This window comes from Pipistrellus hanaki (genome assembly GCF_964339955.1).
Source record: "Pipistrellus hanaki genome assembly, chromosome: 7".
Lineage (NCBI taxonomy): Eukaryota > Metazoa > Chordata > Mammalia > Chiroptera > Vespertilionidae > Pipistrellus > Pipistrellus hanaki.
In genome coordinates this window covers 80221910-80249183 of record NC_140509.1, presented here as the reverse complement: position 1 = coordinate 80249183, position 27274 = coordinate 80221910, and the positions used below count along the sequence as shown (strand labels likewise).

Sequence of the window (27274 nt, the reverse complement as noted above, 5' to 3'; positions counted from 1 at the left end):
CACTATAAACATAACCACCCACAGCAAACCATCTCCAACCTTCAGAAGAACCACCCCTAATCTCCTGCTCCCTGGATAAATCAATTGATCATATTTGATTTAGAAACAAAATGTATTACACCTTGTAGAATAGAGCTGATAAAAGGATGCAATCTACTCCTCATGACCACGTGAGGTGGGAGCACACAGTTCACAAACACCCCTCACCAAGTGCAGTACTCCTACTGTGGACTCGGGTGTCAGGACACACAGGAGGAGACCATTTAGCCTGAGAAGGATCAGGAAGGCTTAAAGGTGAGGTACAGTTATGTTCATCTCTGAAGGACCAGCTCTTAGTGATGGGACAGGGGATGCCAGCTCGAGGAAGAAGCCAGCTTGGAGGCAAGATAGTGAGGACCAGTGGGTAGGCCAAGGAGGCTAATACCACAAGAAAATGGAGAACAGGAGATGACAGGCAGAGTCAGGGATAGGGTGGGGATGTGGGAAATACCTATGGCAATCTTGAGTTCCAGAATCGAACTGTATCAGGAACACACACACACACACACACACACACACACACACACACTGCTGACAGGGTTGATCTATCTCAGAAGAGCTGCACAAGCCCTTCTCTCTGATTTGGCCACTTGGGAGCTCCTGGCTCACAGTCAGGGTCAGGTACATGCAGTGAGTTTGAGCACCACCCACCCCAGGCCTGGGCTGACCATGCTGTGGAGGTGGAGGAGGGAGTAGCTGAGGAGGATTGGAGCACCGAAGGGTCAGCAGAAAATAAAGGAGGAAGGCCTGACTTTAGACAAAGAGAAGGATCAGAGGCGGGGGCAGGGGAGGCCATTCTCCCCATCTCTATTGCACACATTGAGGTACCTCCCTTCATGTAGCACGTTCTGAAAATTACGTTGTTCCAAAATTCTCACTTTTAAAACCAGTTCCAGAATTTTTACAACAAGAAAAATGTTATAAAATTATTCTGAATGCAGTAACAGGAAGTCTGTTCCTGAGCTACTGGGCAGTAAGCTGGGAATATCCCACCACTGACACATTTTCTACAGCAGCAGTTCTCAACCATGTGTGTGAGACTTGAAGTGACTCAGGTTGCCATGTACGGTGAGTCTATAGTCCACTGTACTGGATATTGTTAAATTATATCTCACATGGGTGATTCAGTTCAGACTTATAACAATCTTGCAAGAGAATTCCTGTCACTGAATTTCCTGTCCAGTGGTTAGGGTTGACACAATTTAAAATATTTGGCACTTCTGTGGGCATGTGAGGATATCTGTTGCACTTTTTATTTGTATTATCTGGATTATTTGTGAGATTTCCAATCTTTTCAAAATTGTATTTTCCATCAGCCCGCCCGCCTGCACTCCCCCTCCCGCCTGCTGGCCTCTCTGGGTTTCGCTGCCCATCCCTGGCCTCTGGCAGGGAAGGCACCTGGCTCAGGGCCCTCCCTGCTAGCGTGCTGGAGCAGAAGGAGGAGAAAGGGTGCTCAGCCAGGAAGCCAGTGAACCCGTGGGATACAGCGGAAGGGGGTGGTTGTGGGGGGAGGAAGAACTTCATAGCAGTCATCCTTTTCAGGAAAAGAGGGAGAAAACAAAAGCCTCTCCCACCAACTTCCCCTCCCCGCCCCTCGCTGCTCTACACACAAGAGAAGCTTCCTGGGGTCCCGCCAAGCCCTGGCTCCTGAGCAGCCCAGTCCTGCCTTCACGCATCCAGAGGCTTTTCAGAAAATGCATTTGCCCTGGGAGTTTAACCAGAGATGATTCCTGCCCCTGAACCCGCCCCTGATCTCTGTCTGACTCCTGGGATGAAGCGGTTAGCAGATAGGGTCCAGGTCTGTCCCCTCCTGTGTGTGTGTGTGTGTGTGTGTGTGTGTGTGTGTGTGTACACATACCCATGGGCAGAGAATTGTGATTCAATGGCCTCAACCACCGCCTTTCATTTTTTCTCATGCTCTTGAGATCTCCAGCTGAGATTGCTGCAGATTGACAGTTTTGTGAAGTCTGAAGATCCATCTGCCAATTCCCCTCCTTTATACCACTCCCCCACATACCCCCAACTCCATATCTGCATGGGTGTTTCACAGCAGCTATCACCGGGAGTTCTGAAGATCCGTGGGGTCTTTGCCTTACGCATTAGTTTTGTCTTCACAAAAAATGAAACTTGACAGGGAATCGTGCTGTCCTTAAAAACACAAGATCATGGAGGAAATAGACTGATATGGACAATAATCAATAATAATGTACCTCATGATATAAAGATCCAAAGGAAATGAAATAAAAATTACCTGCATCTCATGCCAAAAGGGAAACACCAGAATCAAATGTACTGTGAGACTGAAGACACCCTCTCATCCAAAAATGCAAAGCAAATCCAATAAAAGAGCCAGATTATTGTTTTTAAATTTTATTTTCCTTGGACTCCTCACAACCTTTCTCCTACATCTTTGAACAATTTGATGGAATCTAACTTATTTGTAGTTCTTTATGTGTCCTTGATGCTAATTCTTTGTTATGAGGGGATTAAACAGCTTTGAGAAGTAGAGATGTTTCCACTCTAATCAGTTTGGTCAAGTGAACAGAGCATCAGCCTGTGGACTGAAGGGTCCTGGTTCAATTCTGGTCAAGAGCTGCCGGGGGTTCTTGTCCCAGCCGAACAAAGGGTTCAGCATTCTGGAGAAAGGAGCTGATTCATAGATTCAGAAGGAGTCCAAAGAAGAAAGATAATTTTGAAAGGCATTGGGGGGTCAGAGGAGCTTCAACTAAAAACAGCTAAAGACTACCCCTTGTCTAAGGACCTCCATGCTATTTATTAACACAATTTGTCCTAAGGCAATGTGGAGACATACTTCAAAGGGTACAGTTTCAAGGGGTACTTTTACAGAAGCATTCTCAGTTTGGGGAATAACCTACAGCTGTTCAGGTGTTTGGCCAACAGGAGGCATTAAAATGCCCTGAGCTGTCTAGAAGCAAATGATTATCTTATTCAGGTTTGGGGAAATGTCCTATTGAGGTTTTGGGGAGATGCTTTTCAGCCATCTCAGGTGATTCAGCCCTGCTGACATGCTGGAATTGGCTTCCTGCAAAGGGCATGTACCTTGGATGTAGGCTCAATCCCCAGTGGGAAGAAGCTGATCAATGTTTCCCTCTCAAGAATGTTTCTAACTCTCCATCTCCCTTCCTCTCTATAAAAGTCAATGAAATATATATTTTTTAAAGTAGAGATGTTTCAGCCACTGAAGGAGGTGAGTCTGCAGGGACAGAATCACAGGAAAGTCACTGCGGGGGGTGGAGTGTGCGGTAATAGCAGATAAATCCTCATACCTTAGGTTCCATATAATTTTTTTTATTCCATGACATGACAAAGATGGTAAATTCTGTTTACATAGTAATTTATCAGAACCACTGGTTTTATTTACAGCATTATTCAGAAAAACAATAATCACCTAAAATACTGTGTGTTATAAAACAAAATCCCTAAGAAATTGTATTGTTATAGTATTATTTCATAGAGAGGTATAACTTTAAATAGCATTACATAGTTTAAAACTTTCTAAAGGTAACCATCATAAATATCATTTTCCCCTTTATAAAATATATTTTAAAAAAAAAAGTAGAAACATAAAAAAAAAATTAATTAAAAAAATAAATAAATAAAAGGTGGTGAGGCCCTGGCTGCTTTGACTCAGTGTTTAGAGCATCAGCCCAAAGGTTTGTCAAGTATTGTCTAGCACTGCTTTCACCCTACACAGCAGAGCTAAGTGGTTGGAACAGACTTCTGATCTGTAAAGCCTGAAGTATCACACAGTATCTTGTTCATTAGCTACAACGAGATCATGATGCAGAGATGTATCTCATTTTCCACAACCCAAGGGGAGACTGGAATGTGGTCTCTCTGGTTAGGTTTCTTTTTCAAGCAGTTGAAGAGCTAAATGCAAGAATTATAACAATTGGCACCAAGAGAAAATGGAACCAAATGTTGAAAACTGTGCAGAGTTGCCAAACTTCTCATGGGATTTAGGATCTGAACATAGCATCTTCTGAATCCTCTTGACCTCCTGCAGGTCTCTGCTTTTGCTGTAAGGACTGCAGCTCCTGGGGGCCAACACGTGCACTGCTGGAGGTGGAAAGGCAGCCACACTTCCAGGAGCTATTGAGCAGCATCTTCTGACACCTGAAAAGAAACCCCTGTTTGTCTCAGGGGCTGAGAAAATCCTGGGTCAGTTCCCCTGGGGATACCTACCCCAAATCCTTCCATCTCAGAGCCCCACCCTCACTGAGAGTCATGTATTTCCCATCAGCTCTCACCACCATCCTAGGCCCTACAGCTTGTACCCACATCCTACCACCTTTATCACAAGGCAAGTCAGAACCAAAGACAGGTGGGGCTCAAGACTAAAGGTGCAAATGAACTGTGATGCTCCCTCTACTTAAATTTTGATCCTAAAAAAGCCCAGAAGAGCCTTGTCCAAAGAGAGAGACCTGCATCCTGGTTTCTCTACCAGGGAACGGTTGTAGTTGTGGAAAGATCCTTGGTTGGCCTCCTCTCCCCACCCTGGTAACATCTCACAGCTCTGAGAGTGAGTGTCCCTGTCCTGCCCCATGGATTCCTGCTCCAGTCACCAGTCAGCATCCAACTCCACCAGCAGCTCAGCCACACCTATTACTGGAGTCACCTTTGCTCAAGGCAGGAGGTGCTCAGTGGCTCAGTATTTGGAGTGTAGAGGCGCGTGGATTGAATCAAAGCACCCAGGATTCCCAGAGGGTTCCAGAAAAAAAAGGCTTCCATCTAACTCTGTCCTCATTCCAGGCCGCCTGCCCCTCATTTCCCACTCAATTCTGCCCTCTTTACCGTTTTCTTGTAAGGGAAGCAAATGATGGTCATGATGAAGAAAATCACCAATACAATGAGAAGGATGGCCCAGGTCTCCAACACGACTGTGGACTTGGTTGGTGCAGCTGAGGCTATGGTAGGTGTGGTTGTGGCTGTGGCCGGGACTGTGGTCGGTGCAGCTGCAATGAAAGCACAAGAGGGACATCCAATGCAGTACTCAATTCTGAGGAGACACCTCCTCAGCTCCTGATATCCCAGGTAATCCTATGTTGCAGACATTTCTACCCTCTACGTGTGGCAGCCACTGTGACATATCTGGGGTTGGAACAAAGAATGGAGATGGGCCCTGTCTCAAAGGGACTCAGAGAGCTAATGGGGGAAGCAAGGGGTTAAAATATACCAGGCATTCCTGCTGTAAGAAACGAGGAGGACACTCACGAGGAAGGTGGAAGAGAAGTCTTCCCAGGAGCTGATTTGAGGTCATATTGAAGGATTTCCAGAAATAGGCCAAGTGAGATGAAGAAGAAAAGTGATGCCGAGAAGAGGGAACAGTAAAGAACAGGTCTAAAAACAGACTCCTGAGGAGATCAGAAGAGAAAGGAGAGAACACACCCATGGCCATTACTCTCCCAAGAACTCACTGCAGACTAGTCACTTTTCAAACACACTCACACCCATTCACATACACACGCTTACAGGCAGAGACATACACACACACACATACACACACACACACATTCACCCACTGCCACACCCACATGCTCACAAACATAGGTCTAGCTTATCTCAAGAAAACAACACCTTCCCTGTCTCCCCTGTTACCTGTTGTCTCCAGCTCTGTCTTCCTGTGTACCCAGCATTTATACAATTCCTTGCAGTCTCCCTTTAAGGTCATTTTGAAGTCCTTGCTCAAATCCTCATTATTCTCCCACTTCTTCTTCAGCCGTTCACCTTCGGAATCATCCGCTTTATATTCTTCAGTCTCAGAGTGAAAGGTAAGGAGCCTCTGTCCACCCAAGGAAAACTCCAAGGACCCACTGGTGCTTCCATGGCACGTCATCCTGACCTGCAGGGTGAGAGGAGCTGCCCCACAGCCCATGGGAAAGACATCAGCCTCTGGTCTTGACAAATGCTTTGCCCCACCCGGTGTCCACCTCTTCTGAACACTTCTAACCCTGCCCTGCTCTCCCTCGCCTTCCTGCTGGGCTATGTGGGAAGGCCCAGCATCCAGTTTTCTTTTTAAATGAACACAATCCATACAGCTAGCCCCACAATCTGCTCGCTTCTACCCTTGGATTTTTCAAACTTACCTCCATCTGCATATTTCTCACGTTTAATGTCAGCCAGTAATGGTTTTAATTCATTTCCCATGTTGCTCAGGGTTCCTAACTCTCCTTCACAGGAATGAATGGCCTTTCCTGCCTCTCTCGGAAGATCCATAGGTATGACCTTATTGCTGCCACAGTCATAGAAAAGATACTTCTCTTCATCCATCTTTCCTTGGACAATACACCATGGCTGATTATCAGAAGAAATGTTGAAATCATAGTGAAGAGAGTGAGAATCTGTGAAAGAAAAACGCTGCTGAGGACTGGGGTTGGAAGGAAAAGACCCAAAACACCACTCCCCCATCTCTGTGACAGCGAGACAATCCCCATGACTGCTGGGCTGGCAGAGCAAGGCCTGACCCTGCCCAGTGCCTCCCTTCTCCAGGGGAAGGTTGGGGCCCCTCCCTTGCTTGAGGAGGACCAGGAGGCCTCTGCATGCCAGGAAACCACATCTCCAGATAAGTCCTCTGTGTGTCCTCAGGCAGCAGGGATAAAGCGCCACTTAGTGGAGAAAGTGATTAGGCTCAGTCCGGGATAAAAGAGTCTTGGAAGCACTGGTTTGGGGGCCCTCAACAACTGGGTGATGGACCTGGGTGGGCTGGTGAGGGCAGCAGTGGCTCCCAGGGGGCAGGAGGGGCACAGGCCGGCTGTGGCAGAGGGCGGGAGGTAGAACCTGCAGAGCTGGGCTCCGGGGGAGACCAGGCCAGTGACCTCAGCAGGGGTCCCAGTTCCCCAGAAGCACAACTGGAGCCGCGGGACAGCGCACTGGGAACCCCAGCTGCCTTCCCCAAGGCAATGCTGCCCGGAAGCCTAGGTGGGAGGGGAGTGAGCCCCTGGAGGGCACTGAGGAGGGAAGGTTCTGGACCAGCCATGGGCCCTGCCCGTGAGTTTAAAGTCCCTGCTTCCAGCTGCCAGGCTGGGAGCGGCCAGGCCCGGAGCAGCGGCTGCCAGGCTGGGTGTGGCCAGGCCCGGAGCAGCGGCTGCCAGGCTGGGTGCGGCCAGGCGTGGAGCAGCGGCTGCCAGGCTGGGTGGGGCCAGGCCCGGAGCAGCGGCTGCCATGCTGGGTGAGGCCAGGTGTGGAGCAGCGGCTGCCAGGCTGGGTGAGGCCGGGCCCGGGGCAGCCGGGCCCAGAGCAGCCAGGTCAGGTGCGGCCAGGCCCGGAGCAGCAACAGCCAAGTTCAGAGCAACTAGGTCGGGAGCGACAGTGACCAGACCCGGAGCAGCTGGTTGTGGAACAAACCAGAGCAACAGAGGCCAGGCCCGGAGCAGCCAGGCCCGGAACAGCTCGCTCCTCGCCTGCCCCTGCCCCACGGCTGCCTCTCAGACATGGCTCGAAACTTTTGTGGGAACTTGAGGGTCTGCTGAATCAAGTGATGAAGGCTTAGATCTGGATGTGTTGAGTTAGTATAGCGCTGGGGTGTTGATCTGTGAGTGCCTTGGGTGGGGCCTGGATGAGGCTGGTTGACCTATTTGGAAATGTCTTTTGTGTGAAGCATATCATTGGGCATGTGGAGGTATTATTGATATGAGAAAATGCTAAGTAACAGATTTACTCTCTGAAAAGGGATTTACTGTCGGGGAAAGGGAGGGAGGAAGAGACTGAACATAAACTGTGCACCTATGGATGAGGACAATGGGGGATGGGGAGGGGGCGGAGGGTGGGGTGGGAACCTGGTGGAGGGGGGAAGAAATGAGGAACCTTTGTAATAATATGAACAATAAAGATTGATTTTTAAAAAAATTTAAAAAATTTAAATAAAATAAATAAATAAAATAAATAAATAAAGTCCCTGCTTCCTCTTTCCCGGGCCTCTCACCTGTCCTTTCTCCGCGCCCCGGTCCCCCCCCCTCCCCCATCAGTGCCCTCCCGCCCCCACACCAGCTCCCTCCCCCCCATCCCCCCCCAGCTCCCTTCCCCCCCCCCCCCCCCCCCCCCCCCCCCGCCGCTCAGATTCCTGGGGACTCACCTCCGCGCCCCGAGGCGCCGGGCGCCGTGCACACCCCGGCCAGCCGCACCGTGAGCAGCGGGAGTAAGAGGCTGAACTTGGGGCCCGGGGTCCTCGCCATGGGAGCAGCCGCGGTCGGTGCGCTCAGCTCCAGACAGGCGGACGGGCGGACGGGCGGGCAGGCGGGAGGAGGCCCGGCGGCTCCGTAGACGAGCGCTGCGAGGCGGACAGGCGGGCGGCCGGTGAGGGAAGCGCGGCTCGGGACGGAGGGCGAACCCGGCGGGCAGGCCTGCGGCTCGGGGCGGAGGGCGATCCCGGCGGGCAGGCCTGCGGCTCCGGGCGGAGGGCGATCCCGGCGGGCAGGTCTGCGGCTCCGGGCGGAGGGCGATCCCGGCGGGCAGGTCTGCGGCTCCGGGCGGAGGGCGATCCCGGCGGGCAGGCCTGCGGCTCCGGGCGGTGAGCGCTTCCGGCGGGCAGGCGAGCGGCTCCGGGCGGAGGGCGATCCCGGCGGGCAGGCCTGCGGCTCCGGGCGGTGAGCGCTTCCGGCGGGCAGGCGAGCGGCTCCGGGCGGAGGGCGATCCCGGCGGGCAGGCCGGCGGCTCCGAGCGGAGGGCGATCCCGGGGGGCAGGCAAGCGGCTCCGAGCGGAGGGCGATCCCGGCGGGCAGGCCTGCGGCTCCGAGCGGAGGGCGATCCCGGCGGGCAGGTCTGCGGCTCCGGGCGGAGGGCGATCCCGGCGGGCAGGCCGGTGGCTCCGGGCGGTGAGCGCTCCGGGCGGGCAGGCGGGCGGCGGCGGCGGCGTGAGGCGCAGAGGCCGGGAAAGGCGCTTTCGTGACCAGGAGAGGTGGCCGGGAGGCGCCCGGAGAAAAAGTGCGGCTGTGAATGAGCGCAGGTGGACAGCGCCTTCCCGCCCCTGGCCGGCTCTGTCTCCTCCCGCCAATCAGAGCTGCGAGCCTGGCCCCGCCCACCACTAGCCCATCCCTCCCGTGGTATCTTTCCACTGACTGCTGACACCACACAACCACCCACACCCCACACTCTCCCAACACTTTCCCACCCCAGGACCCTCCTTCCCTCCACCAGCCCACAAGTGGGGAAGCAGGAACAGAGGTGCTATCAGGACAGGGGTGCTGGGCAGGGTCTCCACCCACAGGCACCAACACACAACCCTTGCCCCTTCCCTGCTCCCACCCTTGGCCACCACAGCAAACCCTCCACCATAACCATTTCTCCTCACCTAGGACTTCAAAGCCAACTTCAGAGGGAACACCCCCTCCTGCCAGTCAAGAAGCCCCACACGAATGACTACCGGCCAGTACAAGACCTCCGGGAAATAAATAAAAGAGTTATGGATATACATCCAATGGTCCCCAACCCATACTCTCTCCTAAGTCTCTGGCGCCCTCCGGTGTCTGGTATACTGTAGTAGATTTGAAGGATGCCTTTTTCAGTTTGCTGCCGGCACCCCGAAGTCAGCCCCTGTTCGCCTTCGAGGGGCATGACCCGGAAGAGGACTACAGCGGACAACTGATGTGGACCCGGTTGCCTCAGGGGTTCAAGAACTCGCCCACCATCTTCGATGAGGCCCTGCACGAGGACCTGGGTGAGTACCGGAGAACACACCCCAACCTCACTCTCCCTCAGTATGTGGACGACATCCTGATTGCAGCAGATACTGCTGCGGACTGCAAGGAGGGAACAAGGGACCTGCTGACCTCCTTAGGGGCCCGTGGATACCGGGCCTCTGCGAAGAAGGCCCAGATATGCAAAGAAAGAGTGAGTCACCGGGGATACATCCTGGAGGGTGGGCAGCGGCGGCTGTCAGATGCCAGAAAAGAGACTGTTTTGAAAATCCCAACCCCCACCTCATGAAGGGAAGGAAGGGAATTCCTGGGATCCGCTGGCTACTGCCGCCTCTGGGTACCCGGTTTCGCAGAAATTGCCAGACCCCTATACGAGGCAACCAAGGAAGGAAAGGCATTTGAATGGACTGGGAGAGAAAAGGCAGCCTTTGAGCAGTTAAAGAAAGCTCTCCTAAGCGCTCCGGCCTGGGCCTGCCAGACATCACAAAGCCCTTCCATCTCTTCGTGGATGAACACAAAGGAACAGCGAAAGGGGTACTGACTCAAACCCTGGGCCCCTGGAGCCGCCCAGTAGCTTATTTGTCCAAGAAGTTGGACCCCGTAGCTGCCAGCTGGCCCCCGTGCCTAAGGATTATCGCAGCAACGGCGCTCTTAGTCCAAGATGCTGACAAGCTGACTCTGGGGCAGGAAGTCCAGATCACCGCCCCACACGCCATTGAGGAAGTCCTAAAACAGCCTCCTGATAGATGGATGAGCAACACACATATAACCCACTATCAGAGTCTCCTTCTCAACCCTCCCAGAGTAGGGTTTCTTCCCAGTGCGGCCCTCAACTCTGCCACCTTGCTGCCCGACCCCGACCTAGATGCTCCCCTACAAGACTGTGCAGGAATCCTAGAGCAAGTGCATGGGCTCCGGAAGGACCTGACTGACCATCCCCTTCCAGATGCAGACGTCACCTGGTTCACGGATGGAAGCAGCTTTGTACGGGACGGAAGCAGGTCTGCGGGTGCAGCTGTAGTCACTGAAACAGACACTGTATGGGCAGGGGCGCTGCCCTCCGGGACATCAGCCCAGAGAGCTGAGCTTGTGGCCCTCACCAGGGCCCTGACACTGGGAGCTGGAAGGCGGCTATACATCCACACAGACAGCCGTTATGCGTTTGCCACCGCTCATGTTCATGGGGCAATCTACCAAGAGAGAGGGTTACTATAAAGAATAAACAGGAGATACTAGACTTGCTCTCGGCCTTATGGCTCCCCGCCGAATTGGCCATCATACACTGCCAAGGGCACCAGAAGGCTGAGGACCAAGTGGCAAGAGGAAACCACAGGGCTGACCAGGTGGCCAAGGCAGTAGCCCTTTCTCCAATCCTCACCATGGCCTTACAGCTCCCAGACCCAGGGGACCCAGTTCTGCCAGTCCAGCCAGGATATTCCCTGGAGGAGTTACAGCGCATTGGGAAGCTTTTCCAAGCAAAGGAGGAGAAGGGGTGGTGGTATACGCCACAAGGGGAGCTCATACTGCCAGGCCAGCTTGGAGTCTCCATAATAAAACACATGCACCGGTCCACTCACCTGGGGCGCGTAAATTAAAGGACCTAATCCGACAGGCCAGAATTAAGATCCACCAGCAGGACATTAAAATAAAGCAGGTTGTATCTGCCTATAAGACCTTGTCAACTCCCAAATGCAAGAACCGGGCCGAGTGAAAAAGGAACCAGGCTCAGAGGAACCAAACCTGGAGCACAATGGGAGATCGACCTCACTGAGATTAAAGCAGGAAAGTATGGCTATAAATATCTTCTAGTATTTGTAAATACCTTCTCTGGATGGGTAGAAGCATACCCAACTAAGCATGAAACAGCTCAGACGGTAGCTAAGAAGCTGCTGGAGGACATGTTACCCAGGTACGGTTTTCCTGCTGAGATAGGGTCAGACAATGGACCAGCCTTTGTTTCACAGGTAACGCAGGCAGTGGCCAAGGCCATTGGGGCAAATTGGAAATTACATTGCGCTTTTAGGCCCCAAAGCTCAGGGCAAGTAGAGAGGATGAATAGAACTCAAAAAGAGCCCCTGACCAAATTGACCATGGAGACTGGCGGGGCCTGGGTGGCTCTCCTTCCATATGCCCTTCACCGGGTTCGGAACTCCCCCTACACCCTGGGGTTTACTCCTTTTGAGATCACGTTCGGTCGGCCACCCCCTATTATCCCTAACCTTAAAGCTGAATTTCTTGCAGAATTTGAAAGTCGAGAACTGTTTCTTTCCTTGAGAGGGCTCCAGAGGACTCATGAGGACATTTGGCCACACCTCCGTCCTACCTATGAGACTGGCCTAGCCCTGACTCCTCATCAGCATAAGCCCGGGGACTGGGTCTACGTCAGAAGACACCGCCAGGAGACCCTCGAGCCCAGTTGGAAGGGCCCCTACATCATGGTACTGACGACCCCCACCACCCTCAAAGTAGACGGCGTCACAAGCTGGGTCCATCACACCCACATTCGGCCAGCAGACCCCTCCGTGATCCAGGAAGACTTCGTCACCAAATGGAGCGTCGATCAAGATCAGCACAACCCGCTCAAGCTCAAGCTACAGCACACCCACCCTGCCTGACATTGGTAACTCTGTCGATTCTGTTCGTCGTCACCCATGCTGCCAGGAGTCCCCAGGCCCCTTACAATCTTACCTGGCAGATCATAGACACTAACTCGGGACAGTACTCAATCAGACTACCCAGATCCATCCCAAAGACACTTGGTTCCCGGACCGCTCCGTAGACCTCCTCACCCTTTTTCCCCAATAGAAGACGTAGCATGGGGGTAAGGACTTCAGAGAGTTCCATTTCTATGTTTGCCCTCACAGCGCTACACCCAGAACTCATGCGGAGGGGCAGAGGACTACTTCTGTGCTTCCTGGTTGCGTGTCTCCACCACGCACATCTGGTGGACCTGATAACCATGACACGGCCGGACGTGCTACCTTATTCTAGGCGGGGTATTGGCTACTATGTCCGGAAGGACCACTATAACCCTGTACGAATATCTTTCACAAAACAGGGAAAGAAAGCGACAGGATGGGACACTGGCAAAAAAAATCTATCATCACAGCTGGCCGAACAGGCATGCAGTTATCTCGCTTTTTCACTTGCTATCGATGAAAGCACAGACAACACTGATACAGCGCAGCTGTCCATCTTTATACGTGCTACGAAGACCGACCTCTCTGTCACTGAGGAACTTTTGGATGTAGCTGCCATGCATGGGACGACGACTGGTAGAGATATATTTGAGGCTGTGGAGAAATCTATAAATAATTTTAAATTACCCTGGGAAAAGTTGGTGGGGCTAACTACCGATGGCGCACCTTCAATGTGCGGAGAAAAGAAAGGCTTGGTTGGACTAATGAAGGAAAGAATGCAAAAAAGTCACTGCCACACACCCTTGATTACTTATCATTGCATTATCCACCAAGAGGCTATGTGTGGAAAAGTTCTGGACATGAATGACATAATGACCACAGTCATTAAAACTATTAACTTTATACGGGCACGTGGCCTGAATCATCGCCAGTTCCAGCAGTTTTTACAGGAGGTGGGTGCAGAGCATGGAGACGTGCCATACCACACAGAAGTAAGATGGCTGAGCAAGAGCGCAGTCCTCAAAAGATTTTTTGAGCTCAGAGAACAAATTGCTCTTTTCATGGAAAGTAAAGGAAAGCCCTTGCCTGAACTGTCGGATCCCGCCTGGCTATGTGATTTTGCTATGATGTGTGACATATGCGAGCATCTCGCCCAACTGAATCTGAAGCTGCAGGGACGCAAACAAGTCATCACGAAGATGTCTGACATGATCACAGCATTCCAGCGTAAACTTCAACTATGGAAGTCCCAACTGGAACAGGACAATCTTGCCCACTTTCCCGTTTGTTTGAGTATCTCAACCACTATTTCTGGTACTTTTCCTTGCAGTCGGCTGGCTACCAAAGTTAGCCGTTTACTAAGTGAATTTGAGCGGCGCTTCTCTGACTTTAGAACACAGCACTCAGGCTTTGACATCTTTGCCAATCCTTTTACAGTTGATGTCAACAATGTGCCCCATCACCTTCAGATGGAGATAATCGAGCTTCAGTCTGACAGTGGCCTGAAATCAAGGTTTCAGGATGTTGAAATTGAGGACTTCTACCCTCTACTGCCCCCTGACTCAATGCCAGAGCTCCGACTTCATGCTGCCCGTATTCTATCCATGTTCGGGAGCACCTATCTTTGTGAACAGATGTTTTCAATAATGAATCTGAACAAAAACAAGCACAGATCACGCATTACCGATGACAACCTCCATGCTGTTTTGCGGGTTGCTACAGCCCAAGAAATAAAACTGAACGTTGACTCATTGATCCGGGGAAAACGGTGTCAGACATCTAGCCAGAAAACAAAACAATGAGCATTTTAGGTACATTCCAATATTACTGTTTTGCTTGATAGCATGTGAGTTGGTTAATAGCACTGTTAAGGAAAAGATTGTTCCACTCATTTTAAATTCACATTTCTGGTTAACATTGTCATTATGACTGTTCAGTAAACCATTCGGCCAGCGATTTAGGCTGGATTTTAGATTTTGGCCTCTTCTCTGATTGAGTTCGACACCCCTACTCTAACGTAATTAACAGTTGACAATTAACTTGATAACAATAACAATGAGGGAATGTCTGGAGGCCATTTGTTGTGCCCTGAGGGGTCAGGGATAAAAAGGAAGTTACTAGTTACCCAGACATCTCACAGATGGTTATCTCAGATGCTGGAAGGCAGATGGGCTCAGTTGATCTTTGTCAGCTGAAATATCTGGGACTTGACTACCTACTATAACCTGTTAGATATTTAATTTTCAAACCATCTTTTGTGGTTATCTTAGGTCTCTGGGTTTACAAGACTGCCACGCAGGCCTTCCCTGAGCATTTCAGGTTAGCATCTGGCTCTTTTCTTTCACAGTTACAATGGTGTTTTGTTTTGTTTGTTTGTTTTCAGGAGCATGTTTATTGATAGTCCTTGGAAAACTCAGCCCCCTGCCCGGCCTGCTCGGTAAAAAAAAATTCCTTGAGGAAATGGAGGCAGCGAGGGGAAAAATGAAGCCTAGGAGGCTCTGGCCTGGGAGTGTGGAACCTTGGAAGCGGGGGAGGAGGGGGGAGCCAAGGGTTTGGGGGGGCCTGTACAGTGCCGGGCTCAGGCCCGAAGGTGGCGCCCGCGCCTAAGGAAAGAGGAAACTGGGCTGGGCGAGCTCCGGGCCAGGCAGAGCTGACAGGGCGGGGCGGGGCGGGGCGGGGCGGGGGGAGGGTGGCGGGGTTTGCCCTGGGAGGGCGCCACCCAGCCCTTCTCCAACAATGTTTTTTCTAGTGATGAGAAGTGTTAGATCTACTCTTCTAGAACAGTGTTTCTCAACCTTTTTTGGGCAAAGGCACATTTCATGAAAAAAATCACGAGGCACACCACCATTAGAAAATGTTAAAAAATTTAACTCTGTGCCTATATTGACTATATATAAAGTAATTCTCTTGAATAGGAATCAAATAAACACAAAGAAAGTATTTTATAATTACTTTATTATGAAATATTAAGTAAACAAAATAGTGAAAAATTATAAAATTCTTGTCTTATCTGCACCTACGGCACACCAGGCAACATCTCGCGGCACACTAGTGTGCCGCAGAACAGCGGTTGAAAAACGCTGTTCTAGAAAACCTTCAGTATAGCAGATAGTGTTATTAATTGCTGTCACTCTGCTCTGAAGATCCCTCCTCATTGGAACCGGGCCTCTGCTTCTAGTAATGGGGTACAGGTCTCAGAAGTGGCTCAGTTCTCAAAACTGGCAAGAGACCCAACCTCTTTCCAGAAGGCTGCTGTTAGCCTCCCAATTAGTTAATCTTGTGTTTTGTCTTTGCTGTTATTACTTACATCCAGCGCTCTCTGAATTGGCTGTTTATGTATTTTGTCTCCAGGGTCACTATGTTCCATGAGCCAAAGGAACTTTTCTGATTGTTTCAATAATGGCCCTCTGCTTGCTGTGGCAGTTGAGCTCCTATATCTAATCCCATCATTTTGTCCAGGATAAGACACTCTTTTGCCCTATCGGGATTTCTCATCTTCATTACTACTGGGAGCCCATTTCTGAAATACTACTTCCACTTGGTAATTCTTGGCATCACAGACAGCCAGCACTGAGATTCCTGACAATGGTGTTGCCCTTCTTACTGTTGGGGAGGAAGAATTTTTCCTCCAGCCATCTAGGTTCTTCTGACTGGCCTAACACTTAAATTAACATGAGACATATTAACAGGTAAAAAGCAAATTTTCATATGGTGCGTACAGGAGATCGTAGAAATAGGAAACTCTCTGAAGTAACCACAGTAAGCAGATTTTATACTTTTAAACAAAGAAATCATAAACTTGGGAAGAATTAACAAAGGCATTTTGGCTTGGAGTAGTAAATTAGCAATGAAGCAAGAAGGTTACGTTATACAGCCTTCTTGGCCCTATATTCCCCCTCTCTGGCGCTAAGAATGTCTCTCTACCTCCTGGTGTAGGGAAAGTGCATTTCACATAGGAGATTTATTCCCTGCTTTCAGCGGGACAAAGGAAGGTCAGAGTATCCTTCTTGCACTGGCTGTTTCTTAAATAACTTTAATTCAAAATTATCAGTATGCCAAAGTGACACACTTGAACCCCATCATCAGCAATCATTCATAATAAGTTCAATAAAGAATCCTTCATGCCTTCCCTTAAGCAGAGCTGATGGACATTTTCTGGTTGTTCGGACTTTTCATACTATGTCCATTCTGAGTGTATGCATTTCTCTGACTCTTTTAATCCCTCCCTCTACTGTCTGTGTGGGAAGCTCTAATATTCTCTTCCATACAGTGCAGCCATCTATTTCCTCAAACCCCTAATACCCATCCTAATAACAGATAAGTGTCCTCTCCCAGGGCTGTGCTAAATCCTGTGACCTCTGCTTGTCAACTCCCCCTCTTCTACATTGGGTTCCCATCTCACTCCGTGCCCATCATCCAGTTTCCTCAGGAGCACCCCCCCCCCCCCCCGCGCACACTCAAACATCTCCCCACAGGGCACTGGGCTGGTCTTTTTTTAAAAAATATATATATTTTTTATTTATTTTTTACAGAGAGGAAGGGAGAGAGATAGAGAGCTAGAAAAGTCGATGAGAGAGAAACATCAATCGGCTGCATCCAGCACACCCCCTACTGGGGATGAGCCCACAACACAGATACATGCCCTTGACCAGAATCAAACCTGGGACCATTCAATCCGCATGCTGCTGCTCTATCCACTGAGCCAAACCAGTTTGGGCTATTTTCTATTTTTATTGAGACATAACTAACATATAACACTATATTAGTTTCAGATGTACAACATAATAATTTGATATTTGTATATATTGTGAAAACATCACCACAGTTAATCTATCAATAGTACATCTACCACTACAGGAAGTTACAATGTTTTTCTAGTGATGAGAAGTGTTAGATCTACTCTTCTAGAAAACCTTCAATATAGCAGGTAGTGTTATTAATTACTGTCACTCTGCTCTGTGTTGCAGAGTGACAGTAATTAATAGGTACTGGGGGGGGGGGACAAAACTCTCCGGAGCACGAGAACTTTCGGGCGGTGCCCCACCCCACGGGGGCAGTTTGCCCTCTGCTTCCTGTGTGTCCTCCTCTCCGGTGGCGTTTCCTTGCAAACTCCCCGCAGGTGGTCAGTCTGCCCGGCGGAGCTCAGCCGGGTCGGTCAGCCTTCTCTCTGAAAGGCACAGCCGCCCGGAAAGGTGCGTCGCGGAGGTTCCGCCAAGTTGAGCCGAGAGAGAGGCCGATCGCCGCGTGCTGCCAAGTGCCAAAGGGGGCTGTCGGTGACCGGAGTGCTTGGGATCTCGGCGACTTTCTCATTTGACAGTAGCAGATGGGGGTGGGGGAGCAGAGGTGGCCCCGGAGGAGGGGGAAGGGGAGGAGGGTGCAGGCGAACCACGCGAAAACAGGGCAGCAATGGATATCAACCCCAATGCAGCAGCAGCTCCAGCCGGTCTTCCTGACTCCCGGGCAGGGCGGGCGCGCGGATGGGCCCCACCCCCACCCCCAATGTCTCCCACTCCCCCAAAAGGCTGGGTTTTGTGGAAGGAGGGCACTGCCTGCGCCCCCAGCATCTGCCTCGCGGGTCTTCCTCTCCAGCTGCGGGTCGGAGAAGGAGGTAGGATGTGCCTTGATCAAGGCTGGGGTCCCCGGCCTCAGAGGAAACCCTCCGGAGTAGTCCATGCGCCGCGTCTCACTGTACCAGGGATCATGCCAGCTCCGCTAGCTCCGGCCCCTCCGGGCGCGCCGGCGGCTTGGGAGCTGGGAGAGCGGCGAGCGGGGCGGGCGGCGCTGCCCCGGCGCGGCTGGCCCCTTCCCGGCCCGGCCGCCACCCCCGAGGCGGCAGGAGCCCCGCGCACCAGCTCAGGGCAGGGCGGCTACCTGCGGGCGCGTGTCAGAGTGTGTATATCTGGGGGCATATGGAGGAAGTGGAGCCCAGGACTCCAGGAGGGAGGAGGGACCAGAGGAGCCTCCTCCTTATTTTATTCTTTAGATTCCACCTATAAGTGGGACCATATGGTATTTGTCTTTCTCTGACTGGCTTATTTCGCTTAGCATAATATTCGACAGGTCCCTCCATGCTGTTGCAAAAGGTAAGATTTCCTACCGTTTTTTACAGCCAATTAGGATTCCATTGTTTAAATGCACCAGAGCAGTTTTATCCACTCATCTATTGATGGGCACTTGGGTCTCTTTGAGATCTTGGCTGTTGTAAATAATGCTACAATGAACCTAGGGAGTGAATATATTCTTTCCAATCAGTGTTTCGGGTTTCTTTGGATATATTCCCAGAAGTGGAATCGCTAGATCATATGGCAGTTCCATTTTTAATTGTTTGAGATATGGAGATTTGTTTTATAACCCAGCAGAGAATCCATAGCATTTCACTGTTCCTCCATGTTATGAGGTAAACATTACCAGTGAATCTCCTAGAACTGCTTGCGGAAACAGAGAATGCAAGGGTCACTCTTCAGTGAGCAGGCATCTTGTATTGGTCTCAAACATTACCCTGATGCTTTAGATGCCAACAGATGTTCTGGGACTTAACCAATGAGAATCTTATGATTTCTCCAATTTCCCCACCCAACACAGTGACTTCCCAGTGATCTCTCTCCCTCCCCCACTCACCTTCTTTGTTGGATCTGTGAACGCAGTGATACCTCTATGAGAAGGATCTGGACAGATTTATATTCATTGCCCGCCCCTTGTCCCCATGCACCACTTCAACAACAGGCAGCCATGATGATGCTCCCAATGCCCAGGGAGGATGTCAGTCACACCCCGGTCCAACCTGTCTCATAAGTTCTGGGTTTCCTATTCCATGGTGTGTGCTCAACCCCTGTCTTCAGACTCCAAGGACCCATCCTACTAGAAGATTAGCCCCATCTCTGAGAGCCATGCTAAGTTCCATGACCCATCACTGTTCACTCTCCCTTCTCCAACTTTCTCAGGGTTCTCTCTTCTTCAGCTTTCTCAGGATCAGACCCTACACACTCTACCTTCTCCCTACAGAACCCGGAAATGTTTCTGCCAAACCTCTGGCATCTGGACCTTTTCTTTCCCTCGCTGCCTGGCATGTCCCAGTGTTGGTCATAGACTGACGGATGCCGAGTCCTGGCTTCATGGACAAACAGGACAGATCCGGGGTGTGTGGTTTCCTGGCAGGCCGAGGCTTCCTGAGCCACCTCAAGCAAGGGAGCCCCTTCCATCGGGACTCCGCTTGTGTTGCCCATGGTGGGTGGCTCTCTGATCTGGAAGGACAGCACAAGAACCCGACCAGGGCTGCGGGGGTCCGCTGGGCAGCATGGATCTCTGGTCTCTGCGACTTCTGGCTCTCAGTTCTCAGACATCTTAGCTGAACCATCGAGGTCTAATGGAGGTATGCTTTGCCATTCCTCATCTTCATATGTGGCGTATCCACCAGATAAGCCTACAGTGCTCCCCAAATGAGCCTACACTTGTCTATCCAGTAAGCAACAGCAGAATCATATTTTCTGCTCTGAAGAATCTTCCAGAAAAAGACTCAATACTTAGCCCTTGAAAGGATTCAGGCAGAAGAAAGTGTGAAAACCTGGTCTAGACAAACAATTGAATATAAGTATTGGATGAACAGATACTAGGAATAGAAATCAAAAAATGAGGAATCCGCCAAAACCGGTTTGGCTCAGCGGTAGAGCGTCGGCCTGCGGACTAAAAGGTCCAGGGTTCGATTCCGGTCAAGGGCATGTACGTTGGTTGCGGCACATCCCCTGTATGGGGTGTGCAAGAGGCAGCTGGTCAATGTTTCTCTCTCTCATCGACGTTTCTAGCTCTCTATCTCCCTTCCTCTCTGTAAAAAATCAATAGAATATATTTTTAAAAATGAGGAATCAAAAAAGCTAATGACCTAAGGCCCGCTATGGGATGGGAAGGGCGGTCACGTGCCTGCCTGCAGTCCTGTCTGGAGAGCATGGGGTGAAGCAGCCCTGAAGAGAAAACCCTAGAGTAGCTAATGGATGTGAAAATGGTGTTTTATTTTTGTGACAAGCATCTGTGAGATCTGAAGTGAGGGCTGGCTGTGGGGAAATGGATCACTGTAAGCATGCTTCCTCCGGACAGGAGAGCCAGTGAGTTAATACTGCCCAGTCTCTACCTTCTCCAACACGAGGGCGTCGCCAGGACCCGGAAACCTTCGCCACTGGGGGAGGAATGAGGGGCAGACCAGGACAGCTGGAGAGGGAGGGAGGGGAGGCACCACTCAGGAGAGGAGCAGTTTTTACTTCTCTGGGCAGCTGGGTTTTAGAAGTCCCCCAGACTCCGCCCCCCCACACTCACTTCCATTGGCTGGCTGGGTGCTCGGACACTTAGGGACACGACAAAACTCTTTGAAAGCCAGGAACGGGTTTGGCTCAGTGGTAGAGCGCCCGTCTGCGGACTGAAAGGTCCCAGGTTCAATTCCGGTCAATGGCATGTACATTGGTTTCGGGCACATCCCCGGTAGGGGATGTGCAAGAGGCAGCTGGGCAATGCTTCTCTCTCTCATCCACGTTTCTAGCTCTCTAACTCTCTCCCTTTCTCTCTGTAAAATATTTAATAAATAACCTTCAGTATCTATTTGAGGAGATTTGAGGAGATTTGAGGAGATTTGAGGAGATTTGAGGAGATTAAAATATTTAATAAATAACCTTCGGTATCTATCTGCTGGAGATTTGAGGAGATTTGAGGAGATTTGAGGAGATTTGAGGAGATTTGAGGAGATTTGAGATGGGAGGAGATTTGAGATGGGAGGAGATTTGAGGAGATTTGAGATGGGAGGAGATTTGAGGAGATTTGAGATTTGAGGAGATTTGAGGAGATTTGAGGAGATTTGAGATTTGAGGGAGGAGATTTGAGGAGATTTGAGATTTGAGGAGATTTGAGAGATTTGAGGAGATTTGAGATTTGAGAGATTTGAGGAGATTTGAGATTTGAGGAGATTTGAGGAGATTTGAGATTTGAGGAGATTTGAGGAGATTTGAGGAGATTTGAGATTTGAGGAGATTTTAGATTTGAGGAGATTTGAGGAGATTTGAGATTTGAGGAGATTTGAGATTTGAGGAGATTTGAGATTTGAGGAGATTTGAGGGAGGAGATTTGAGGGAGGAGATTTGAGGAGATTTGAGATTTGAGGAGATTTGAGGGAGGAGATTTAAGGGAGGAGATTTGAGGGAGGAGATTTAAGGGAGGAGATTTGAGGAGATTTGAGATTTGAGGAGATTTGAGGAGATTTGAGATTTGAGGAGATTTGAGGAGATTTGAGATTTGAGGAGATTTAAGGGAGGAGATTTGAGGGAGGAGATTTAAGGGAGGAGATTTGAGGAGATTTGAGATTTGAGGAGATTTGAGGAGATTTGAGATTTGAGGAGATTTGAGGAGATTTGAGATTTGAGGAGATTTGAGGGAGGAGATTTGAGGGAGGAGATTTGAGGAGATTTGAGATTTGAGGAGATTTGAGGGAGGAGATTTGAGGGAGGAGATTTGAGGAGATTTGAGATTTGAGGAGATTTGAGATTTGAGGAGATTTGAGGGAGGAGATTTGAGGGAGGAGATTTGAGGAGATTTGAGATTTGAGGAGATTTGAGGGAGGAGATTTGAGGGAGGAGATTTGAGGAGATTTGAGATTTGAGGAGATTTGAGGGAGGAGATTTGAGGGAGGAGATTTGAGGAGATTTGAGATTTGAGGAGATTTGAGGGAGGAGAGGAGATTTGAGGAGATTTGAGGGAGTTTGAGGGAGGAGATTTGAGGAGATTTGAAGGAGGAGATTTGAGGGAGGAGATTTGAGGAGATTTGAGATTTGAGATTTGAGGAGATTTGAGATTTGAGGAGATTTGAGGGAGGAGATTTGAGGGAGGAGATTTGAGGAGATTTGAGATTTGAGGAGATTTGAGGGAGGAGATTTAAGGGAGGAGATTTGAGGAGATTTGAGATTTGAGGAGATTTGAGGAGATTTGAGGAGATTTGAGATTTGAGGAGATTTTAGATTTGAGGAGATTTGAGGAGATTTGAGATTTGAGGAGATTTGAGATTTGAGGAGATTTGAGATTTGAGGAGATTTGAGGGAGGAGATTTGAGGGAGGAGATTTGAGGAGATTTGAGATTTGAGGAGATTTGAGGAGATTTGAGGAGATTTGAGATTTGAGGAGATTTGAGATTTGAGGAGATATGAGGAGATTTGAGATTTGAGGAGATTTGAGATTTGAGGAGATTTGAGATTTGAGGAGATTTGAGGGAGGAGATTTGAGGGAGGAGATTTGAGGAGATTTGAGATTTGAGGAGATTTGAGGGAGGAGATTTAAGGGAGGAGATTTGAGGGAGGAGATTTAAGGGAGGAGATTTGAGGAGATTTGAGATTTGAGGAGATTTGAGGAGATTTGAGATTTGAGGAGATTTGAGGAGATTTGAGATTTGAGGAGATTTGAGGGAGGAGATTTGAGGGAGGAGATTTGAGGAGATTTGAGATTTGAGGAGATTTGAGGGAGGAGATTTGAGGGAGGAGATTTGAGGAGATTTGAGATTTGAGGAGATTTGAGATTTGAGGAGATTTGAGATTTGAGGAGATTTGAGGGAGGAGATTTGAGGAGATTTGAGATTTGAGGAGATTTGAGGGAGGAGATTTGAGGGAGGAGATTTGAGGAGATTTGAGATTTGAGGAGATTTGAGATTTGAGGAGATTTGAGGAAGGAGATTTGAGGGAGGAGATTTGAGGAGATTTGAGATTTGAGGAGATTTGAGGAGATTTGAGATTTGAGGAGATTTGAGGAGATTTGAGGGAGGAGATTTGAGGGAGGAGATTTGAGGAGATTTGAGATTTGAGGAGATTTGAGATTTGAGGAGATTTGAGGGAGGAGATTTGAGAGAGGAGATTTGAGGGAGGAGATTTGAGGGAGTAGAGGAGATTTGAGGAGATTTGAGGGAGTTTGAGGGAGGAGAGTTGAGGAGATTTGAAGGAGGAGATTTGAGGGAGGAGATTTGAGGAGATTTGAGATTTGAGGAGATTTGAGGGAGGAGATTTGAGGGAGGAGATTTAAGGAGATTTGAGATTTGAGGAGATTTGAGGGAGGAGATTTGAGGAAGATTTGAGGGAGGAGATTTGAGATTTGAGGAGATTTGAGGGAGGAGAGGAGATTTGAGGAGATTTGAGGGAGTTTGAGGGAGGAGATTTGAGGAGATTTGAAGGAGGAGAGGAGATTTGAGGAGATTTGAGGGAGGAGATTTGAGGGAGGAGATTTGAGGAGATTTGAGATTTGAGGAGATTTGAGGGAGGAGATTTGAGGGAGGACATTTGAGGAGATTTGAGATTTGAGGAGATTTGAGGGAGGAGATTTGAGGGAGGAGAGGAGATTTGAGGAGATTTGAGGGAGTTTGAGGGAGGAGATTTGAGGAGATTTGAGGGAGGAGAATTGAGGGAAGAGATTTGAGGAGATTTGAGATTTGAGGAGATTTGAGGGAGGAGATTTGAGGGAGGAGAGGAGATTTGAGGAGATTTGAGGGAGTTTGAGGGAGGAGATTTGAGGAGATTTGAAGGAGGAGAGGAGATTTGAGGAGATTTGAGGGAGGAGATTTGAGGGAGGAGATTTGAGGAGATTTGAGATTTGAGGAGATTTGAGGGAGGAGATTTGAGGAGATTTGAGATTTGAGGAGATTTGAGATTTGAGGAGATTTGAGGGAGGAGATTTGAGGAGATTTGAGGGAGGAGATTTGAGGGAGGAGATTTGAGGGAGGAGATTTGAGGAGATTTGAGGGAGGAGATTTGAGGAGATTTGAGGGAGTTTGAGGGAGGAGATTTGAGGAGATTTGAAGGAGGAGATTTGAGGGAGGAGATTTGAGGAGATTTGAGATTTGAGGAGATTTGAGGGAGGAGATTTGAGGAAGGAGAGGAGATTTGAGGAGATTTGAGGGAGTTTGAGGGAGGAGATTTGAGGAGATTTGAAGGAGGAGATTTGAGGGAGGAGATTTGAGGAGATTTGAGGGAGGAGATTTGAGGGAGGAGATTTGAGGAGATTTGAGATTTGAGGAGATTTGAGGGAGGAGATTTGAGGGAGGAGATTTGAGGAGATTTGAGGGAGGAGATTTGAGGGAGGAGATTTGAGGAGATTTGAGATTTGAGGAGATTTGAGGGAGGAGATTTGAGGAGATTTGAGATTTGAGGAGATTTGAGGGAGGAGATTTGAGGGAGGAGAGGAGATTTGAGGAGATTTGAGGGAGTTTGAGGGAGGAGATTTGAGGAGATTTCAGGGAGGAGATTTGAGGGAAGAGATTTGAGGAGATTTGAGATTTGAGGAGATTTGAGGGAGGAGATTTGAGGGAGGAGAGGAGATTTGAGGAGATTTGAGGGAGTTTGAGGGAGGAGATTTGAGGAGATTTGAAGGAGGAGATTTGAGGGAGGAGATTTGAGGAGATTTGAGGGAGGAGATTTGAGGGAGCAGATTTGAGGAGATTTGAGATTTGAGGAGATTTGAGGGAGGAGATTTGAAGGAGGAGATTTGAGGAGATTTGAGATTTGAGGAGATTTGAGGAGATTCGAGATTTCGCAAGCGCAAGCCTGCCCTCTTTGAGCGTCATCAGGGGCGGGGCCTACTCTTGGTTTAAATAGCAGGTGGGCGTGTGCGCTCCTTCTGTGGTGGGGACATGGAGCGGTCTGCGCGGCTCAGCCCGGTCTGCCTGCTGCTGCTGCTGCTGTGGGAACCCGCTGCTCCCGGCTGTGAGTGGGAAGGGGGAAGGGGTCCGGGGCGAGGGACCGGCATCCCGAGGAGCCGGAGGGAGGGAGGGTGGGGAAGGCGCCAGCGGTGGTTCGGGAGCCTCCTCTCTGCGGGCGCCTTCCCGTTCCCGGGCGTCTGCCCCGCGGCCGCCTCTTTCCAGGCGGGGGCGGGGGTGCGCCTGCGGTTGTCACTAATAGTCCGGGGCGAGGAGCCGGGGTGCGGGGTGCGAGCGCGGAGGGCCTGCGGGGATGGCTGACGAGCCCCCTCCCCACCCGGAGCCGCCACGCACGGCCGCCGCCCTCAGAGCGGACAGACCTCTGCCGCCCGCCGCCCTCAGAGCGGACAGTGCTCCCCGGGGCTCCGGGCGCGGCTCCGAGATGGCACCCGCTTAACTAGCGGTCCCGGCGGCGGGGCCACGCCGGCCCTCGGCGCCCACGTATAATAGCTCCCTGCAGCACAGAACACACCCAGGTCGGCAGTCGGAGCGCACCCCGCCGTCGCCCCCCACCTGCTCCATGGAAGAGAGGAGAGGAGCGAGTCCACGTCGAATCCAGCCAGCCCTTGGGCTGTGAGCAGAGGGGCCGGCCCCAGGGGTGGCGGAGCTGGGTGCGGCGGACGTGACGGGGACAAAAGTGTCATCTGGAGCAGGACAAGTGCCAGCACCTGGGAGCAGGGCAGACCGGAGGGGAGCAAACACAGGGGCCCCGCCAGGACCCGGGAAACCACCGCGACTCCCAGGAGGAAAGCAGGGGCAGACCCGGACAGCTGGAGAGGGAGGGAGACAGTTTCTACCCTCTGCCACATGTAGAGGGTAGAAACTGTCTACATCATAGGATTACACGGGACAGCATGGGCTGAGGGAGGGAGAGGGGGGAGGGAGAGGAGGGCACCGCGCAGGAGTCCTCCCAAAAGGAGAGGTGACCGGCCCCTGCTTCCTCCCCAGGAGCAGTTTCCTCCTGGGACTGGGCGGCTCCGACTGCCCGCGGGCACCACCCACCTGCGCCCCGCCCTGCACTGCACTCCAGCCGGGCCCTGGGAGCAGGTTTCCTTTGGTTCAGAAAGCACCCCGCACCCCCACGTGCATTCCCCTCCTGACAAAGCTGACCTCTCTCAGCCGCACCCCATGCCTGCTGCGTCCCTGCTCCCTGGGTGGTGGGGGCATTGCTGACTGGGCTCCTGGTTTAGGGGGTCCCTTCCCCACTCTTACCTCTGGCTTCCCATCAGGGGGCCTGGGAAGGCTCCCTGGCCTTAAAGGGGCCTGAGCCCCATCTCACTCTGACATGCCCACGCAGCTGTCCTGGCAGCTGCACCGGTGGCCATGGATAGGGCTGTTCGGCCCTAGGATGACTCAACCAACCTGTGTCTGTCTCACCAGGGGCAGCTGACACTCTTACCTCCCTAACAGAAGTGCCTAGCCCTGCACTAGGTTGAACAGAGCCTCCCCTGGGCACAGGAGAAAAGACAGGAGGGATGTGAGCCCCCCACCCCCACCCCATCTGCTTCCACTCCAGGCCTCCAGCTTCCTCCCCCTCACATGGGGCACTAACAAGGAGCTAGCCTTGCCCACTCTCATCCTCTGCTCCTCCCCACCACACGACGTTCAGGTTCCATCTTTTCTCTGTTCACACACTACCTCTGGACAGTTGTGCTGTTTTTTGTTCCATGTTTCATCCTTAGCCATCTGTCATGGCTGCTGCTACCAGCACCGAATGTTCATCCTCACTGCCTCCTCTCCTGCCCACACTCCCCTCCAAGGTGCTCTCGGGAAGGGGCCAGGGGCAAAGCAGGCTGGGAATCCACTGCTCCGGTCCCAGGGAAGTTGGGGCAGCAGAGTGAGCAGGGGTTGGGGACTGTGTTGACAGCAGAGAGTGTAAGGCCACCTTTTCCTCCCCTGCTGTGGAGGAGGTAGCTATTATTCGTCCCAGGCTGTGCCCCTCTCTCTGCTTTCCTACCTGCAGTTATCCTTTTCTGGGAAAATGAAAAAAGTGGAAGCCTGAGCCCTTGACAGGACAAGGTCCACTCAGCCATCAGGGGCATTCCCTTGCTGTTAAGACATGGGGGAGGGCACTTAGGGTTCTCTTATTCCAACTCCAACCTTCCCCTGCATTTTCTCCTCACAGGTGCTCGCTCTCTGACCTATACATTCACGGTCACTCCTAATGGAGAACCACGGTGTGAAATTCAAGGCCAGGTCAATGGAAACACATTTTTTCATTATACCTGTGGTAGCAGCAA

General features: G+C 50.8%; 1 protein-coding gene across 1 annotated transcript in view; it reads right to left on the bottom strand.

The window, feature by feature from the left end:
- Nucleotides 1-8637, bottom strand: part of LOC311625634 (UL16-binding protein 3-like) — a 38178-nt gene extending 29541 nt beyond the window's left edge. The window contains exons 1-2 of the mRNA XM_084890164.1: nucleotides 8132-8637; nucleotides 6147-6401 (exon numbers count right to left, since the gene is read on the bottom strand). Of these exons, the coding sequence (XP_084746290.1) occupies nucleotides 6147-6401; nucleotides 8132-8231 (355 nt within the window). The 5' untranslated portion in view covers nucleotides 8232-8637. The remainder of the gene's footprint in view (nucleotides 1-6146; nucleotides 6402-8131) is intronic.
- Between the last annotated feature and the right edge of the window lie 18637 nt (nucleotides 8638-27274).